Genomic DNA, 20992 nt, shown 5'->3' with positions numbered 1-20992 from the left:
AAATAAATAAATAAATAAACAATGTACCAAATAAATAAATAAATAAATAAATAAGTAAATAAATAAAATAAAATACTAAACAAATACTCTCTTTAACCATTTTGATCGACGAAATACGAAGTAAAATAATCGATTAGCAAACCCCAGTGAGTTTCATTGGGGTTACAGCGCCCATGAAGAGAACACGCAAGTTGGTTCATTCAAGATAACTGTAGTCTCGATAATGACGACACCAATTTAATTGTTGACTTCAAACAAGTACTCTTGATATTTAGGAAAGCAGATAAAGCCGTGGTGACCCAACCACGTTTTTGCGAATGCTCTGTGACGTCACATCGTCGAGTTGGTTGGGTTGGCTGCCGCGCGAAGCACAACAGCCGAGGAACATGATTGTGCGATTGCAGTTTTTGGCGTGCCTTAGAGTTAAAAATGTCTTTCTTGGCTATCTCTCCCGTAATTGTTTTCGTGGGAGGTAGCTCTTTCCAGCTGGAACTGCTGTGGTGAGGGACAGAGGATAATGCGTTGCGGTACTGAGCCAAAGCATGCGGCCTCGATCTGGGCTGCTGCGGAAGTGATTTTTACGGAGGCGAAAAGCTGAAAGGCCTGTGCGTCTATTGACGGAGCACGTTCAGGATTCCCGCGTGGATGAAATAAATATCTAGCACTTCACCACGTCACACTCTGAATCCCAAGTGTAGCTTAGGGCTTCATTCCCCGAACTTTAAACTTGGTAACAGCGCAATCGAATGCTAATGGAGGGATGAAATTACTTTCATGGACGCTTTTGGTGTAAAAAAGACCAGGGAAAAACAAATCTGGGTGTTATCATAAATAAAATCTATACAACCTTCTTACGATTTAATGAGTTATTCAAAAACGAAGTAACGTTTCCCTTCCTGTCTATTCTAGCTCATAGCGCCAAGTATTGATCTTGCGCGAGTGAAAGCGGAACTAAAACACCATCAACTTAGATATTATTAGGACACCTTTTTTTTTAAAAAAAGAGGTTGCCGGGTTACAAAAAATGGCTGACGATTCATCTTCATCACTATCATCATCCGCCTATCTACGCCCACTGCAGGGCGTAGATAGGACAATATAGGACAATATTCCTCAAAATTTGTGTGCAGCGCGAACTGCAGTCTTCTCGGTCAGGGAGCATTAGCTGCTGCGTCTAAAGAAGTGATCGCGTGATCAGAGAACGCATGGCGGTGCGCTCTACTCTGCCGGTATCTCGCTGCGCACCACCGCCTCCGAGCACGTTGTAAATCGTGTTCGAACGTCCCGCGCAATCGCCCCGTGGTTCGGATGAGCCACGCAACGAGGAGGACACGACGCACATTTGCCGGTTGCCTCACTGGTTGTTCAGCGCTTACTTGGGAGAGCTGTACTGCGCTGAGGTAGCATGAACTGGTGACTCCTCTCGATGGTACTGACGGCAAGCCTCTGCGTTGGCGGCGCGAACTGTGTTTCCGGAAGGGACCAAAACTGCGTCGCAGGAAGTGAATGAAAATCATCGTCGAGCGGACGATGGTACGTGTTGTATGGCGTTATCTCACTGCGCGTCGCCACCGCCAAGCATGTCTCACTGCCTCCCCCTCACACTTTCGCCATGCGTCGTCACCGAGTAGCACCTTGTGCGGGATCAGCATACCGCCCTCCCCCCCTACACACTTTCGCCACACTTTTTCCTGCTGTTTTCTTCTCGTCTTCACTCGCTCGGCTACGACGCCGATGCTGATGTCAAACCACAGTAGGGGCCGCCAACGTGCTGCGCCATAAAATAGGTTGTAGGTGAGGCAACTTGAAAGGCATGGCCACACAAATTATTGTAGTCCTTCCTTCGAGTATGTGACATTAAAAACATAACGCGGCGTGCGGCGGAATTGATCAGCCTCCTTTCTACAAGAGAACCGAGTGCACTATCAACGGCCATTCTAAGGGGCCTTTGAAATTTTCATAGGAGTAAGTATTGTCGATTGTCCGGGACCACGAATTTATTGCTAATACATCAAAGTCACGTCGACAAGACATTCTCAAAGAACTCGCACTGTGGAGGCGGATGTTATGATAGCACGAACTAGAGGTCCATAGCAGCTCATGGAGCCTCATGGTGCAGTAGCAGCTGAAGAAGTTATCCGGGTGAGGTCTAAACTACAGCGCGAATTGGAAGGCAAAACCGATGACGGAATGACAACAATGCACTTGTGTGGCCGAGTTTGTGTATTTAGACACCCTGTAGTTTAATTCCAGAATGTGCTACCCCAAGGAAGCCACAAATATGTAGCTTTGCAGAACTTTGATGACTAGTGATGCTCGGGATTAACAGCTCTAACAATAGTTTTTTCTATCTCGCAATTTGTGTTTTTTCGACACGTAGCACCATCTATTGACATACAAAGGTTCCCGGACAGTCGAAAAATAAAGAAGAGTGGGCAGCACGTACTTCCGTGAGCTAAAAAAAAGGCTCGTTTATGCGTGTCAACTTGCATCGACCCTGAGTTCTAAACGGGACAGTGACAACTGAAATTGTGCAATTTCGTTATCATTACAAATGATAGCAATACAAACTTTAAGTTACTGTCTTCATTTTGACTATAAATCATACTGATCAAGATAGTTTCCTGTTCAACTGATATATGGGCAGCCAGTACCCAGGGTTTCCGAGTGCCCAGAGGGTCGTTGTGCCCGTCCTAATCAACCATATTTTTTTCTGACTTCATATTTGTGATGTCGAAGTGGTGTTTATAAGTCATAAAAATGTTTCCTCAATTTAAAAAAAATAGTTTTTGGGCTTCGTTCGGCTAAGTTTGATGAGACGTTTTCAGGAACCAAAGTTTTGGGCACCAAATGCTAAAGTTGGTTGAGTATATAAAGATAACGGAAACCCAGAAGTATCAACAACATGAAAAGGGGTAGCAACCATCAGGATTACTTAAAACAAGCATTCGAAGTAGCGATTTGAAGCGTCCTCTGTGTTGGTCATGCCGAAACATTAGAAGGGTTTGGTTTTAATTCATGTAATTGTGTGCTTCATTCCCGAACATCTAAACAATTTTCAGCGCAGTTTCTGTAGCGGACGCCATTCAATCCAATTGAACACACCGTACACATGCGTAAGTACTGAGTTTTTAAGCCCACAATAGGCCACAGACATTCTAAATCGCGGTGGCGCCAGCATACGATATGTTTTATTTTTGTAAAGAATATTTGTACCTTCTCTTTATTTGTACTTTCCTTTGCACAGCACGAACCTGGTTTTAGCTTTGGCTGCCAGCTGTGCTTTCGCAGAGGCGGTTTATAGTGCAGTCGGACGGTTCCCTGCAGGAAGTCATAGCTGCTTTCAAGCAGCCATATTCGCTTTTTGGGTTGTGAGTTGCTCCGGGGGCTGCAGCCTCTATTTCCCGTTGGGAATCACTAGAACCCCGGCGCAGGCATCAACTTCAGATCTAAAACTGCGGACGAAGACAAGGCACAAGTAAGTGTACAAAGCGAGCTCATCTTTCTTTTACAGCATTATCCCCCTCCAGTTTCAGTGAAAAACGCTCTGGGCAAACTTTGTTCTGAAATTTTAGTCTCGCGCACTGTTATTCGCTTTACTAAGTAGCCACGAAGAAAAAAAATCGACGCAACTGTAACTAATTGTAGAAAAACTGCATATACGAGCTCGCCACAATTTCTTTACTTACCGCTGCCGTTCCTGATGAAACAACAACCCAAAAATGTATACCAGTTTATTACACTCGACACTGCAGTGGAAAACGAGTGTTCCGGCTCAGTGTCTCTTCATACCAGCGGTTCTTTTTCCAGTTGTTTTGGAAAGCGAACCGAAGTCACTAGTAAATAGCAGAATAACCATCACTGCTTATTGAATTGTTATTCTGGTACCAAGCAATACTGAGCTTCGATGAACCATACTTCGATCATAAATACATGCACACGCTTTTTTCAAGCGAAACTTTAAATAACTGTCTTGAACATTCGATGTGCGTATGTATAACGCCATACTGTAAAGCCCAAGTTAAGGAGCTGTGATGACGACTCTGACCGGAAATCAAGTTCGCAGCTCGGAGGGTAGGCCACGAGTGATTCGTTCAGCCTAAAAGCTGTAGGCCTAACGCGTTACAGTAAAGCCCACATTCAGGCGGACTCACCTGAAACCATTCCTATGGCACTTACAGCATCATGGCCCACGTGCTTTTTAAAAATCAACGTGTACTAATACGAAACGTTCTACGAATCTATTACAATATTATTAACGGCCCAGTTTGCTTATTTTAAAAATACAGCTCACCTTTATTGAAATAAAACATAAACAAGAAATGCATTTTAGTTTATCTAGTTTTCGTGAGATGGCGCTGGCGGTGTACCATGAGAAAGTACTTTATTTCTGTACAGAAGTGACATATTTCTAAAATAAGCAAACTTGTCATTGTACACGTTACTATGTATTTGTAAAGCTTTTTTATTCGTGCGCGATCGTTTTCAATCCCGTGGGTCATGGAACAGGAAGACCCATAGGAATGTTAACAGTCGAGTCCCCCTTAAGGAGCCCGCATGGTTACCTGAATTCACGTTCGTAGATGTGTGGGTACGTCACGGGTGATTAGTTCGGCCGAATAGCAGGCGGCTAAGTGGGAAGCCGATCGTGAGTGTAATGGTGAGCGTGTTAGTGATCGTAATCCTGGCCGTGCTCATGAGTGGCATGCGGACCTTGAAGTTCGTCAGGCGAAAGTACACGCCAACAAGAGACGAAAGCCTCAGTTGTCGTTTTGTATTCTGTGTTTACCATCAAGCGTCGCAAGTTTTACCTTTTTTCTTTAGGAAACGGACGAATAGTAATGTTTGCCTGGGGATTTTCAACAATCTTCTCACGTGGACGACGGAGGACAACAGATTTCAGATGGACGTTTATATCCCTGCCGTTGTGAAAGTGATTTTGTAAAACATCGCAAGAAATTTTCCAAAATTGGCAGTTGATAAAGTTTGGTTTTTTGGAAACGAATTAGGCCAGAAAGCCTCGTCACCACCTCCCGTTAAATATAGAAAGGTTTGCCAGCGCATTCACCCGTTTTTTATCGGAAACCGCAATGTCCGGGCCATTTGGCATCACGTGTTGAACAAAACACAAAAACGTGATAGTCGACAAAGGAAGCAAGTTTAGGTGCGCAGTTACGTGCAAATAAGGGCGGGCTTGGCTGAGAAAATGGAGCCACTCCGTCCTGTTAGCTTCTTATGGGCTCCATTTTGTATTCCCCTGGAAACATGCTTGCCAGGGAAGGCGTCACGCTAAATTTGGGAAAGAATTCCTTACATTCGATGAGCACGCAGGGCAAACACTTGAGTGCCTTGTTCTATTCATCTCATAAACACAAAATAAGTGAACTTAAACGTGCACTACAGTTGTAAACACTGAAAAATTTTCTGATCAGTTGAAAAAAAGTCCGCAAGGCGTAGCCGAGGATGAGGAGGGAAAGTTTATAGGGAGTGGTGCGTGCGAGAGTGTATGCTCTGAAGTTTAGCGTCCGAAATACGCGCGATTTCGTTCCTAGAAAGTAAGTTGGAAAGGGCAGTTACCCTCGCAGCATGAACCCCGTTGATTTGCTGACACTGGCTATGACGACACGAGAAATTCGCGGGATTTAATCTAAAAATATTGTTCCCGTGTTTAACGCGCAATAGCGTGCCTGAGAAAAAACAAGTTATTTACACCTAAAATTGAGACATGCAGGTTTTAAATAAACGTATGTCTTGTCGAGAAACTTCGCAACTAAATGAAAAAAAATTCGCCTTGGTTCGGGACGTTAAAGCGAATTTCAAAGTGGATGTGTCTTTTCATTGTACAATAAAATTGATCCTGCCGGGGGCGGGGCAGGAGCGTCGGCGTCTTCAAAATGGTTCGTCGAAGTCGACGTAAAAGCCGAAATTGGTCAAAATGCCGCTTTTGAACGCTGGCCAAGGATACAGACACATTGCGAATTAGTGCGACGCCATTGCCAAAGTTTTCACGGTAACCGTGAACAGGGAACGGTGTTTAAATAACTAAAGGTACGTTCTCACTTGCGGCACTAATCTCGCGCACCGCCGCGCGTTCAGAAACGCTGCCGCTTTTTGAAGGCCACACAACTGAGAGCGCGCGCGCGCAAAAGCGGCAGCGGCGGCGGTGCAAACCGACCCTTGCCCTCTCCGACGGGGGAGCAGGGAAGAACGGGTCTGCGTACTCGCCGGCTCCCCGCGCCGGCTTGGCTCCCCTAGGAGAGCACTGAATTCGCCGCTCACGTGATCCGGGCGCGGATTGGCTCGTTGAGTTTGGTGCAAAGTGCCCTGCCGCAAAAATGGGTCCAAAACCTATCCTTGCGCGGGAGGGGATACTTGCCGCGAAAGGGCGTTTTGCGGTGCCGCAGGCGAGGAAGACCTTTAAGGCTCTAGAAAACTGCAGAGTAGTGAAATGCAAACTACAACCGTTACAGTATACAAGACAACCAGAAAGAAGATTTTGATGCAACGCCAAAGTCATCTATACAGCCCCCTTCTCTAATTATAACGCTTTTCTCAGGTTCTTTCCACGACAGCCACTGTATTTGATCAGGTATCAACGACACGCTTGGCTGCGGCTTGTTATGGTGATGCTGATTGATTGATTGTAGGGTTTAACGCGCCGACGCAACGCAGGCGATGAGGCGCGCCGTAGTGGAGGGCTCCGGATTAATTTTGACCACCTGGGGATCTTTAACGTGCGCCGAAATCTCGTACACACGGGCGTTTTTGCTTTTCGCCTCCATCAGAAAAGCGGCCGCCGCGGCCGGGAATCGAACCCGCGACCTCGTGCTCAGTAGCGCAACGCCTTAGCCACTGAGCCACCGCGGCGGGTTTGTTATGGTGATGCCTTATTTATTCACAATTTCCCGCATGCGGCACCTTCAGCACCTACGTACCAATAAAAATAGCTGTCAGCATTGCAACTATGTTCGTCATGTTTGCTGCCTCTCCGTATGTTGTGCCTTTTTCGCATGACCTGATGCTTTCAAGGATGATGATTTCAATTTAGCCTTCCCGGCGTCTCCATCGAGAAGGTAATGCGAAGTGCTGCACCAGCCGACTAAAAGAAACAGTTCCAGGAGAAGCCGAAAGCACGGTATTTAAACTTGCCGAACCGCTCCCGTTCTGCGATACTTTCGCGTTAAAAGGACCATGAAGTCTTAGTACAACTTCGATCCACTTGAAAGAATTAGCGTTTGGTAACTCGCTCCGCATCATTTCATCCACAAATGACATTTTTTAACCCCCTAAAACTCAAGAAATATAGCAGAAATTTTGAATTTAGGGATATATTGACATAATATTGCCAGGAGTAAAGTTAAAGTCAGCACTAAAAACACTTTTATCGGTGCGTTAACTCCGCGTTAGCATTAAATTGACCGTAGCGAAGTTGCCCTAGGGCCCCACTACAATTGCCGAGTCGTGATAATTGGCGGTGGCGTAGGCAAGCGGCCGCCATCCAGGCAAAGAAGATTCCTTGACGTCATGAAGCGACGGGGAGGGAAGCAGCCACTGCATTATACGTTTACTTTATTATCTGGGACATTTGCTTGAAGGTTCATTGTACAATTGGTAAAATTGATGTCATTGTTATTGCTACAAACCAACATTTTCAATGAACCAATATTGTATTTTTTCTTTAGGGCCCCTTTAAGGCAAACTGCGCAAAGCGGGACCGGGGCACACAATCCTCTTTCGACTTCGTCGCTTTAATGAGAAAGGTTGCATCTCACCCAGCCAATGAACACGGAAATAGAGGAAGAAGCTGTGCAGCTTGCGAGGTGCCAAGAATTGCGACCCACCAAGAGATGTCAGTTCACGTGCAAAAAATGGAGGAAACTGACAGAAATGCGAAAGACTAGAACCTAGCGAAGCCGTACGCAACGGTAGCGTTTTTTCCCTCTTTTTTCGGCTCACAGCATTGTTTGCCTGGCCGCTATACGAAGGACCACAGCGGGATGTTTGCCTTCCACTATAGCACACGGTTATGCGCCACACGTGGCGTCGTGGCCTCCCTTCAAAGCGCGGGCTTATCGCTGCGACGGCAGCCTCCTCGCACTCATCCGCTACGTTCCGCGTCTGGGTTCTCCGCACGTCTCCTCTCCCTCCTCGCCAATCTTTCCCCTGCCGCGTATCTCTCCCCACCATCGTGCCGTTGTTCCATGCCTGGCGCTTGCGAAAGGGGGTGTGGTTTGACCTCTGGCTCTCAAGGGCAAAACTGGTCACCCCGCCAAGACTGCCCGAGGTAGACTAGTGTAGCTTCCACTACAAAACATTAGTCGTCCCAGGGAGCACCTGCTGCGGCCTTCGGCTCAGCGCGGCACTCACGGCTTCCACACCTGATGCCGCCATTTGCTTCTTGCTGACAGTCGGGGTCACTTGCATGACAATCACTACGAGATCGATTTCACGCTCCGTCACAGTCTCTTTCTTCTCATGGGCTACTTGCAGCTTTGGCCCCATTTAGGCGTCAGTGATATTGCATGTTAAAAACGCTCACTTATTAAAACAAGCCATTTACGAATAAATTGTTTGCCTTTCTGCACAAAGACGAATATAGGTGCTTGATGTTTGGCACAGAAAATGGCGAAGTTGAAGTAAGGGCGAGATAAAATTAATGTCACTAATCTAACGCATTGATTTGCGAACTTAAGTATTTCTAAAGAAGCTCTGTGATTGCATGAATTTCGCGAGAGTTAATAGACACGATAGAAGTGGTGAGCACAACTCACTAACGACACATGCCAGAAGATCCAGCCTTTCCAAACTTAAACATGTGCATTTCTCCCCTATTTAATTTCAGTGCTCAAGCACGCACATTTTTGTGTGTTGGAGCTGAAGCGTCTACTGTATCTAGAAAATGTAGTAAATAAACTCCAGCTCATATATCATGCAGCTGCAATAAGGTACCAGGGCCCGCTTGCTCGAAGACCAATAGGACAGTCTTATTCGCAGTCTAATCTTATTGGTAATCTTATTCTAGACCTTATGTTACCTAGGCTCTAAGGTGCTTTCCGGAAACCTATAGGACAGCCAATAACACTCTAAATAAGATTACGACAAGACTGTGAATATGCTCACGTGGTCGGTCATTTCATCATACAGATCGACCTCCTTGTGATGGAACATACCCGTGAAGGGGACTGACGCCGTATTCTACGAGAGAAAGACGAAGCTCAAGACCAAGCGGCTGCTGCTGCGTTAGAGGAATAAGAGGAAAACGAGCGCGGGCACAGGGAGCGAGACCGAGCCAGGGAACAAGGCGGACTGAACGGGGGCCCGCCTCTGTGCGACCTCATGGCAAGACGTCCGGTCTACGTGCCACAGTGAGGCAAGGCCGTCGCCAGTCTCCGCTACGGTTCCGGGCGTCGCCGCCAAAGCCCGCGAAAACGTCGCCAGCACGGGCCACCGTCGACCGGGCTGCGGCGTTCCGAACGGCTCGTGACCGGGCGCGAGGCGGGAGCAAGCCCGTCAGCGGACCCGGCTGAGAGTCTTCTGGCTTCAGAACCTGTGGTGCCAACCTCGACGACGCGAACACCGCTACGAGGGCGACGTCGGCACCCGCGTCCCAGACTACCGACTGTGAGCGTTTCCTGACGTCGGGACGTTTACGCGAGGACGGTTTGGGACTTTGTAGTTGCGGGCGCTGGAGCGGCCGCTGGGGCTGTTTCCATTAGCTGAGTGTCTCAGTAACGTTTCGTGAATTCCTTCCATCGTTGCTTAAACCCTCTGTGCTGTTAAGTCTGTAAATATAATGTCTTTTCCTCATCCGCACCAAGAGCGTTCCCTTCGTTTCGTGTGATCAGGCCCATTTCATTACACTCCGTACAGTGCAAAACGAGTGAAGAAGCCGTAGAAGTGGCGAACGATGACGAGCGGCGGCAGCGTGATCGTCTGCTTCGAACAAATAAATGCCTGTTCCTCGGAGATCAACGCCTTTGAAAGCGGCGTCGGGAGAGAAGGTGGAAAGGGCCAGACGATGGCGGCGAGGGAAGCCGCAAGGCCTTCCTACTTTGATGTGGTAGCGACGGCTGCAGCCAACCTCCGTTTTCAACTTTCGCTGCATACGCTATTGGCGCGTGATTGTGTTTCCCGCGTAGCGCGGCTATTTTAGGGGTGAAGCTCCTAAAGGCGTGGGTCTGTCCATCCCTTGTGTCTCGTGGTACGTGACCGCCTAGTTCGATGACTCACTCGCAGGTGGCGCTACGTGACCGCCTAGTTCGATGACTCACTCGCACGTGGCGCTGGTGTGAGTGACGTCATGATGACGTCACTCGCACGTGACTGACACTATAAAAGGCAATCGCTGTTGACGCACTTTCGCAACGAGTCACCAGATAGAGGAGGTGGTTGTTGACAAGGCTGCGGAGCGGAGGGCGCGCAGGGCGGCGGCAGCGAGCGCTCGCCGACAGGATCCCGCCGTGCGCGAAAGAGAGGCCGAAACATCTCGTCTAGAAAGGAGCGCTTAAACAGCGCATCGGCAGCTTCGGGCTGAGCTCGCTTGATGCGTTTTGCAGCCGCCTCGCGAGCTCTCACTGCATCGGGTTTTGCCTGCCGATACGAGCGCTTGCTTGCAGCCTCACGAACCCTACAACAACAACAAACGAACAAGAACAAAATAAAAGAACAAAATAAAAGTTGATTTGTACAATGTACGCACACAGTCTTACGTCTTTCTTAATGATGTAATGGGCGAACTTTCATGGGAGAGTTACGGTTACCGATGATCTCCCCCTCTCGATCTTCGCCCCACTTATCATTCATTCCGTGGATATGGCGTGATTTTTTTTCTCCCTCACCTCAAATAAAGATGGACAGGAATGATCGTCTGCTGCACGATATTTGTCCCGCGCAGACATCGGGCGGACAGACAGCGCAGACAGCGCGTTGTCCACAGCGGACAATCGCGCCATCCTCGGTCTGGACCTGCAAAGCGCCTTCGAAAAGGTGAAGGACTACGCGATCCTACCCCAGGTCTCGCGACTCGGACTGGGAGAGCGATCGTACAATTACATCAGAGACTTTCTGACGCAGCGCACCATCCGGCTTCAGATTGGAGAGACGCAACTGGAAGAGAGAGAGAGCTCGGCAGCATGGGTACCCCGCAGGGCTCGGTCATTTCACCTTTATATTCAACCTGGTGATGATCGGGGTCGCCGGAAGGCTAGACGAGCTTCCTCACGTGAAATACACAATATACGCGGACGACATTACCCTGTGGGTACCCGGGGGCAGTGACGGCAATATTGAAACAACGCTACAGGAGGCGGTGGACTGCATCGAGGCCAGCCTACGAGGCACGGGACTCAGATGCTCCCCGCAGAAATCCGAGTTGCTAATCTTGCCCCCGCCGGGTCGGTATCGCAAGAGGGCCGCAGAAGAGGCCGAAAAGAACATTGTGCTGAGAACGGGAGACGGCACCGTCATCCCGAAAGTACAGAGCATAAGGGTGCTAGGCATGCACGTCGAAGCGAACCGGAGCAACTCAAATACGATCGACCGGATGACCACGAAAATGGGAGTAGCCACGCGCCTCATCAAGAAGATCTCCACGCGCAAGCAGGGGATGCGAGAGGCCAGCCTCCTCCGATTGTTACAGGCTTTCGTGATGAGTCACGTCGCCTACGTCGGCGCGTTTCATCGCTGGAAAAAGCAAGAAAAGGATAGGATAAATGCGGCGATCCGCAAGTCCTACAGGTCGGCCCTCGGCCTCCTGAATGGCACGAATAACGAAGCGCTCCTAGCACTTGGGGTGCACAATACCCTAGAAGAGGTGAGCGAAGCGCAAAGGGTGGCACAGCTCGAGCACCTGAGCTCCACAAAGACTGGCAGAAAAATTCTGCAAAGACTGGGAATCAACCCTCCCTTGGGATCGCTACGGGAGGACGAGATCGTCCCACTAATAGACGAAATCGCCCGAAGTATCAAAGTACCGCCGCTACCGAGCAACATCCACCCGGACAGAAACGCGGAACGGCGAATGGCGCGAGCACAAGCGCTCGCCAAGGCGTATAACGCAGACGAGGGAGCCGTGTACGTGGACGCGGCCAAGTACCGCGGACGCTCCGACGCGTACGTGGCGGTGGTGCTGAAAGCCACCACTGGATAATTGCTGAATGCCGGCAGCGTGAGGGCCAGAACGGCTTGACAGGCGGAAGAGGCGGCCATAGCCTTGGCCATGAGCTGCCCGACAACGACCACGATTCTGAGCGACTCCAGGTCGGCGATCGCAAGCTTCGCCAGGAATGCAGTGTGCAGGACTACGGCACGCATCCTCTCGAACGCCGAAGGGAAGAGTCGAACAAGGACTACAAGAATCCGATGGTTCCTCGCACACGCGGGAGTGGACCTACCGGACGGACACAGCAACCGCAACGAAGAGGCGGACGCCGCAGCGCGAGAACTATCAACGTGCCGCACTGCGCCACCCCGCCCGCCGTACCCCGCACCAGCGGACCGCCAACAACAGCACAACGCAGACGCAGAGATGGCGCCCTTGACCGTCTACGGTGAAGTGCTCCAATGATACAGAGACGGGAGACGCGCCTTCCCGCCACCCCACCCGGGACTGACGAGAAGAGAAGCGGTGCTCCTACGGCAGATGCAGACTAAGACTGTGCTCACGCCAGCGCTTGCGCGACACGTGTGCCCGGACGTTTACGAAGACAGTGTGTGCAGTGTGTGTGCGCTTACAACCGCGGACCTCGCCCACCTCCTGTGGGGTTGTGGTGGACACGTAGGAAGCGGGGGCTGGAAGGACCTCCCCCCGGACATTTACGGACTCATGAGCTCGCCAGAATGCGAGCGGCAACTGCAGGCAGTCCAGCGGCTCAAGGCTGCTCTGGCGCAGCAGCGGCGAAAGGGGGACCCACACCTTCTTCTTTCTGCCTCGCCTCGGGGTGGCGGAGGGAAGAGAGACGGGGACCCTTCTAGTAGCCCAGGCTGTGGTCCAGGCCCCAGTGCTTCGAGGTCTGCCTAACGATATAGACAGGGGGGATGGCGAAGCCCTGCGTAGCCTGACCCGTCTCCTTCCGCCGGACAAATGTTCAATAAAGTCATTTCTCTCTCTCTCTCTCTCTCTTTAATAAAATCGCGTTTTCAAAGAGAAGCTGCGAGGACTTCGCGTTTTTACATCAGTCCCTTCAAAAGAGGCGGTTGCGAAGCTTGATCGTATGGGTTTGTTCTTGGATTGCGTATTCTGCTTGAGCAATTGGGATCTTTTGGGCATAAAAGCAGCTTTCATGATATAAACACTGGCTTCTTTCTACAGCGCGTTTGTTTACATCTGCAGACCTCGCTAAGCGAGCTGCCAGCTAGGAAGCGGGTTATTGCAATCGTGTCACTGTTCTAGGCGGCGTGAGCCGCTCGAGTGCCCATGGAGTCTACGACCATGAACGCGAAGCCAATTCGCAAATTTCTAATTCACGGTGAGATTAAAGGCACGACTCGTGTTGCGTTCACGGACTCTTTTCGCGTCAGTCCAGTGAGTTTCTCGGGCTCACACTTCGCAGAAGGCGACCTTTGTTTATTACTTCGTTAACGAGGACGGTAGTCCGACGACGTGAGTTATCTTGGTTAAAAAAACTGTTTTTTACAAATGCTTTTTTTTTAATTGCTCACAATATTAGAGCGTACTAGTTCATTGGTGCCACCCTTTTTGTTCTCTATTTACTTAGTTAAGGGGATGTACGCCGCAACAAAAGACGAGGGAAAGTAAGGATGCGTACGGATAAAGCGCTTGCCCAAGATCGCCAAGTTTCCCAACACCGAACCTTATTCGACTCTAGTTACTGCTTCCCAGATTTCATCTTTTATTGATTTATTCATAGTATCATGCGCAATGAAGGTGTTTAAAGCACGATTGGTTCAGCGAGACGCACGAAGCCTTTGATTACAAACATCCGACCTATGCTTCGTCTTCAATACCAAGGAAGGCATTCATAAAATTTAAACATCGTGTTTCGACGTCACGAGCAATAGCGTCTATTGAAAACTGGGAGAGTTATTTGCTTGCGCGTGTTTAAGTTTAAATATCATCGACAAGGAACAGTAGTTGGTGATTCAAATGTTTTATTTCGGTTATGAATGTTTTAACTTAGGTGAATAAGAACCGTTTCTGATATCATTAAAAATGCCAACGGAAGTAACAAGACGCCTGCATTTTGCACGCCAGTCAAATTGTTACCAAATATAAGTAATGAAGCGTCTCTACACTATTTACAGTTTCAACGTCATGGCGGCTCAGCAGAAGCACTCCATGTTCCAAATCATCGATGGAGAGCGATTCATCTTCTTCCGGGATCCGGCCAGAGTTCGCGAGGCTTTTCGCTTCCAAGCCCATGATGGAGACATCATCCAAATCGCGTACCCCAAGTGTGGAATGCAGCTGATGCAACAAATGATACAGCTCATCGTGAACCAGGGACGGAGTGCGGACAACTTTCGCGAGTTTTCACAGAGGGCCCCATTTCTCGAAGATGTGGGTGATAAGGCGCAGAAAGTGACGTCGTCACCTCGGGTCTTTCGATCTCACATAAGACTGGGCCGTATAGCTGTTAGTCCACATGCGAAGTACGTCTACGTGGCACGGAATCCGTGGGACGCGTGCTATTCACAGTTCGTCATGAATCAGAAGATGCCGCTCCGTCCGATGCGGGAGACGTTCGACAAATTCCTTGACATGTTTTTGGATGGCTCCCTTACCAATGGGTGCTATTTTGAGCACGTACACACTGGGTATGCGAGAAGGAATGACACCAACGTGTTTTTTACGACGTACGAGGATCTCAAGCTTGATACTGCAACTTCCCTGCTACGTCTGGCGGACTTCATCGATCCCGTCTACAGCAAAAGGTGAAGTTTTATGGTATTTGTAGCCGTTTTAGTGGTTAGATATAACTGACATTTAAAATAGAGATGATACCATAGCAGAAATGCTAGATCTGTATTTTTCAGTATATTGTATCGCGCAAATCTTATTTTCTCACAATGGATCGCTCAAAAGCGAGTAGAAAAATCAAGTAACGTATTTTCGCGAATATAACCCGTCTTTGCATAAAACCCGCACCCCCACTTTCTGTCGACGAGTAAAAAAATATATGTATATATATATCGCCGCCTATTACCCGCATACTTTATACATGAAAGGATGAACCAAAGGTTCTACTCAAGCAACATTACACAGTTGTTTATGCAAAACAACTTACCCAGCTGACTACGTATCTAGATGACTTCCGCATTCATTTTTTCAGGTTGGTATATTTTTGAGCGGTGTGTGCAAAACAAGCACTGTCAATACGATAACAGCGGCTAATTCGCTATTACCGCTGTGGGGTCATCACGGCCCAACGCGTTTTGCGTTGAGGGTGCACCAAAGGAAATACCTCGCATATAATTCGCACCTGGGCTTTACCCCTGAAACGTTTGCATTTTTAGTGCAGGTTATACGCGCGAAAATGCGGTACATAAAAGTATAGCTCACCGACAAGGCTAGCCAATGTGGGAGCACTGCGACAGATGGTTGTGAATACTTTTCTCTCATGTTTTAGTATTCACCTCAACGCAACAGCCCGCATAGCCACGCACATGGGCGAAATAAATGAGAGCGATTACCCGTGCACAATTCACAATTTCTAGAACAGGGTTTGTGTTGTGCGTGGCACTGCACGAACGCGGAGCGATCCTTTGCTGTATTGAAGAATGGCACGTGGTGGTGGCTTTCAGAAACTTGAAAGCAGTTCGATTTACCTTAGTCCGATGCTATACTAAAAGTATTAGGTAAGTGAGAGAGAAGAAGAGAGAGAGACAAGAAACTTTGTTATTCTAAGGAGCTCAGAAGGCCTGGTGGTAATTTTTATACACGGAGTGCATTTAATATATTTTTGTGCGCATTCAGTGCAGATCTTCGCACAAATCTTCCTTGCCAACCTGGAGAAATATTCTAGGCGGGGAGGCAAGCAGGGCTCTCATAAAATTAAGAAACCTTAAGCTTACCAATAATGTGGTACCCTCGGGCAATGATCCTATGAAGTAGGTCGGTTATTTGGCTAACATACGCCGAGAGCTATTTGATTACCCAGAACGCAAACACACATCTTGTAGCGCTTCGTACTGGCGTTCTTGGGGTTCTTTTTTCTGCACCATAAAGTTCGAGAAAGCACACACGAGAAATCCCCCACTTCATGAGAAACGCCCTTTTGCCTCACCTTGCAGCACCGCTGCAGAGGTGAGCATTTTCGCGCATGCGCGCCGACAGTCGCGGCGGGGAGAGGCGGCTAGATAAAAAAAATGAGACGAATGTTCCTCAGGGCGCTACCTTTAAGAGCGCAAGAATCGAATCAAAACTAGGAAAACAGTAACATCGGCCAAATAAAACAGTGCCCGGTGCTCAGTCTGAACTATGAAGACAAGGTTGCACGTGCGTCCTTTTCGAACCACTCCGCCCACAGGTAGTAAGTACCTCGTTTTCACTAACACGAAGGCCCTTTCCCCCTAGCCGACTTCTCGAACCAGGCCCACTCAACCAAGGAGGTTTTAACCTCCTCGAGCTCAACGCGTCAATAACTGTTTATTCTCGGCATGCCAGGAGGGGCAGGAAGGAAAAAAAGCAATTCCGCAAGTAGGCGGAACAGAGCGACAGGGCAGGAAGAAAATACGAGTCGACACAGGAAAGATACGAAGGTTAGCCACAGATGCTTTTTGTCGATCACAGTACCGTTTCGGAAGAGAGAAAAAAAATGAACAAAGCAGGTAAACCGAGCAATCTGGAGAACGAAGTACTATGTATTATAGCATGCCCCTACAGTTGTTCAAACAAGCCTGTGCCCTTGTAAAGACCTCTGTATCCTTTTGTGTTGAGACAGGAAAAGCCTGTGGAAACAGGAAACAGTTTGTGCTGTGAAGGGCCGCTTGCCCACTGTTGCGGAGGGTAACTGGGAGGTGCCGCCTCGGCATTGTTGGTTCGGGGGCGTAGATGACAATGGCGACCTAGACGCATGACAACGTCGCCTCGTTGTGGCGTCCTACTAAAATAGTCGAACAACAAATGTAAGCTGACTGAAAATGTAGCAAATTATTCTTATTTTGGCAACAATGCGTAGAATTTTTCTAAGAGAACATGCTGCAGCTAAGAAGTCGTCAGACTTAAATAAAATCCGCCTCTGGAAGCTGAACCTAGGGCCTTCACGTGAAAACCCATGACTCAATCCCTCATTTGTTGAGGCCGGACAGCGAAGTATGCTTGGAAGTTACTCAGGATTGTGAAAACACTGTTCGAAGCGGACCTGTAGATAGCTCTACGGGGGGAGTGTTCACGGAACCGGGTTTGTCAATCATACAATCGGGGAACATTGATACACCGGGCTTTCGCTTTTTCGTTAAGCGACACACACATCAAAAACGGGGCTTTTAGCCATGTCGACATCGGTGTTTTAATCCATCGTGAAGACAAATGCTAAGCAGAGGCGACAAGGTAGGGTGACGTGTGAGCGGTAGTAAGAAGGCGGCGGGGAGTCGAATGAGTCGAACGAGATCGATCGGAGTCGAACGAGATCACAAGGGAGTTTGAGAACTCTGGTGTATTGCTCACAGCGCTAAGGGGTGCCAAATGAGTGCCTGGTGTGGATCATGCCCGTCCAAAAAACCAATGTTTGAGGCCTAGAGTTTAGGAGGACTACCTGAGGTTTATGATTGACAATCCAGCGCGCAAAAACACGGCACAAAAAAGAACGAGAGTTAGACAGGACAGCGCTGCACTCACAACTGATTTATTTTGAAGAAAACATTGGTCATATATACAGATCAGTCTCCCACGTGGCGGTAAATTATTGCACCCGATAACCACAAACAAAAAAACGCAATCATTAATCGGTTTCCACATGTGTAGTCTTTGGTTTACTTGGTCATGCAAAGGTCTACTTGGTTTACTAGGTTTACTTGGTCATGTTTTTGCGCGCTGGATTCTCAATCATGAACATTCACCAACTCGCCCAAATCACAGTCCTCTTGTACCTGAGGTTTGATGCTTGCATCTTTTGCATTCAGGATCCGCCAAGACAACGGGCTTCTCAATGGTCTTGTCCGGCTGTGCGACACCGACCACCTACGCAAGCTTCTGGAAGTTGACAAGCGAGCAATGGTTGCCATGATGTTCAACAGTCCAAATTTGTCGGAGTCTGAGAAAGAAGGAGCTGATTTAGAGCAGGGAACACTGAGCCTCATCTGTCGTCCTGAGGTGGGATGCTGGAGTGAAGTGTTCACCAAACTACAACTCAAGAAGATGGCCTCCAAAATTGAAGCAAGCGTCGGAAAAGCATTTGTAAAAGAATTGTGGTGTGACCAGTTGAAAGGCGCACTTGACACCTGTGCTTAAGCACGCAGTGATAGATAGGAAGATTAAAAGACGTTTTTCTTGTAGCGCTGAAATAATTACGTAAGCAGTTTCTTCTACCATTCACTGCTTTCCTGTGGAATAGCGTAGAATAGTGTATAGCGGGTACTAAGCGTGTGGTTTTATATTAACAGGGGGTTTATGTAAAACCGAAGGACTTAAGAATGATATTGCCTATGTAAGTACTCACATTGTATCTATTGAGTAAGTAGTTGTTACTGTCTATTTTCCTTTATTATGTGAGATTTATGCTCTGTAAGTACCTGTTTGTTGTTTACTTGTCGCGGGCTTGCTTTCCTTGTGTAGTAGCCTTTTCTGACTACCGTCAGGGTTACCTAAACAAAGAAATAAAATTAAGGAGATCTACGACTCAACCCTTACACTGGAGCCAGTGTTCCATATTGGCAAAGTTCATAAAATATTGGGTGCTCAGTTTCTTGCTTTTGTCACCTCATGTAAAAGTTATTACTAGGAATAACAACAGCGTTTACAGACATATTGATACTACGCTAGAAACCTGTTACATTATTCACTGTTATCCTCAAAGTAGATATCATTTAACTTTTAAGGGTGTGTGACTGCCCGGAACTTGAGGCGTCAATAGACGCAGACTCCTGTGAATGGCAATTTTGCGTACTTTTTGGCTCAATTTGCTTCTTGGTGTTTTTCGAATAGGAAAAAAATCCTTGAAGCCGTATTGCGGTATTTAGAAGAGACTTCATGAATAAAAAAGGTTCAGATACATTAAACCGGTTGCAGCCGTAGCCCTGTACCATCTTCGTAGCTGCGCGAACGGAGGACACTGTACCTGAAAGGTGAGTAACAAAACATACACGCACGAGTAATTTCTCACATGTCTGTTGGAATGGTTGAGCTGGGAGTTAGAGGGTATACGTGAACGTCCAAAACACACTAATGGTTCGAGATGGAAAGTCAGTATGGTCATAAATATATCCACACCACAGGAAGCGCCGCCTAAAAGAAGAGAAATCGAGAACACCAAAAGTTGGCTGAAACATTCGCGCCATCGTGGCTCGAACGTACCGGGACATTGTAGTAGTGGAAAAAAACATTTACGTGACACAAAGCGTACGTCTTAACGTCGCATACAAGTTATGCCCGATGACGTTCCGTCATTTTGTGGCGCGGTGCACTCAAGCCTCGCGCCCATTAAAGACGCGGGACCAAATCCCGGCAGGGTGGTGCTTTTTCTTTTTTTTTCTGCCTTTTAAGTGGCATGGTTTGGGAATCGTATTCGCGGTTCCAAAACACAACTTTTTGTTTGAAGTGTGGAAATACCATATCAAACGTGAAGGCAACGTTTAAGTTATCCGCACGATTTGTTCAGTTTTAAACTCGTGCTTTGTAAATATGAAAATACAATTCTACTTCCAGAGGAAGAAAAACTGATGTGTGTATTTTGCAAAACTCGTGTTTCTTAATATAGCGTAAACATATAGTTTCCCCCCAACCACTTCAACAAAACACAAGGTAGGCTTCCAAAGAAGGGGGAGAGCGAGGGGCAACATAGGGCCGCGGCCGGAGATCAAATCCTCCACGTATCGCAACTGGCAGCCGTGAGCACGTCAAAAAGGAATGAACACCATTTACAGAGATAAAAGGGACTCCAAGCCATGAGGGAAAAAAGCACAGCCGAACACACAGGCATGCGCGCACGCACCCAACGCTCACACAACTCTTCTGAGACCGGTCGTAATATATGTTACGGTGTAATTTTTTTAGTAGTTGATAAACACAGTGCCTCGTAAAAGTTTCCCCAAAAGTAAGGAGGAGGGAGAAATGGAATCCACGACTCACTCTAAAAAATCCCATGTGCGTACCCTGAACCCATCGGCTGCATTTTATTTAGGATTATAAATGTTTAGAGCCGATCGGAATAACGGAATGGGATACTACTACTGCTTGTGTACGCACGTGCATGGCGTTACCACAACACGACCAAGCTCTAACGAGCGGCCATATTCAACATATCAACCAGCGTCACTTAGGAACGCATGTACGCGCTCACTTAACAATTTTTGAGGCGATTCCTCAGTCATACGTTCACATATGTACCAAGACTCCCGTATGTACCAAGACCTGAAGTCGCCGCGAATGCGCGGTTACAAGGTCGTTCAATTTTCGTGTGATCTTTCGGCGTGGTATGGAAGCATAAAAGTCCCGCCTCATTCCTTACATCAGCTTTTAGAGCCGTGAGCAGAGTTGAGGATTAATAAGCAAAATGGGAAAAATATCCCTGATCATCTTCACTAACGGAAAATGTGGGGATGGGTGAAGCATGCATGTATAAGTGTATTCTTGGCGCTTTGGCGTGTTTGCCCACGAAGATGAAGGGGCGTCGACCCTCAAAAACGGCCGAAAAAAAAAAGACAGATGGCCCAGTCCCAGAGAGAGGCTACGGGGAAGAGTATCGCAGTAGCAGACGACGCCCGCAACCGGATGTTCTTGCAGACGTTACCGAGAAGCGAGGCATCATGGGCACTCACGCTCGCTAGTTGCGAAGAGGTGGACGAACGTGGGAGAATCGTGGCGGAAACTAAAACG

General features: G+C 48.0%; 1 protein-coding gene across 1 annotated transcript; it reads left to right on the top strand.

Annotated features, from left to right (window-relative positions):
* Nucleotides 1-96: 96 nt before the first annotated feature.
* LOC144172812 (amine sulfotransferase-like) lies at nucleotides 97-19442 on the top strand. The gene is made up of 3 exons (XM_077701438.1): nucleotides 97-3478; nucleotides 14263-14892; nucleotides 18082-19442. The coding sequence occupies exons 2-3, from the start codon at nucleotides 14273-14275 to the stop codon at nucleotides 18407-18409; spliced, it is 948 nt and encodes a 315-aa protein (XP_077557564.1). The 5' UTR covers nucleotides 97-3478; nucleotides 14263-14272; the 3' UTR covers nucleotides 18410-19442.
* Nucleotides 19443-20992: the final 1550 nt, after the last annotated feature.

This window comes from Haemaphysalis longicornis, unplaced genomic scaffold (assembly GCF_048455015.1).
Source record: "Haemaphysalis longicornis isolate Haplotype H1 unplaced genomic scaffold, Haemaphysalis longicornis Haplotype H1 scaffold_26, whole genome shotgun sequence".
NCBI lineage: Eukaryota > Metazoa > Arthropoda > Arachnida > Ixodida > Ixodidae > Haemaphysalis > Haemaphysalis longicornis.
This window is presented reverse-complemented; position numbering and strand designations above follow the sequence as displayed.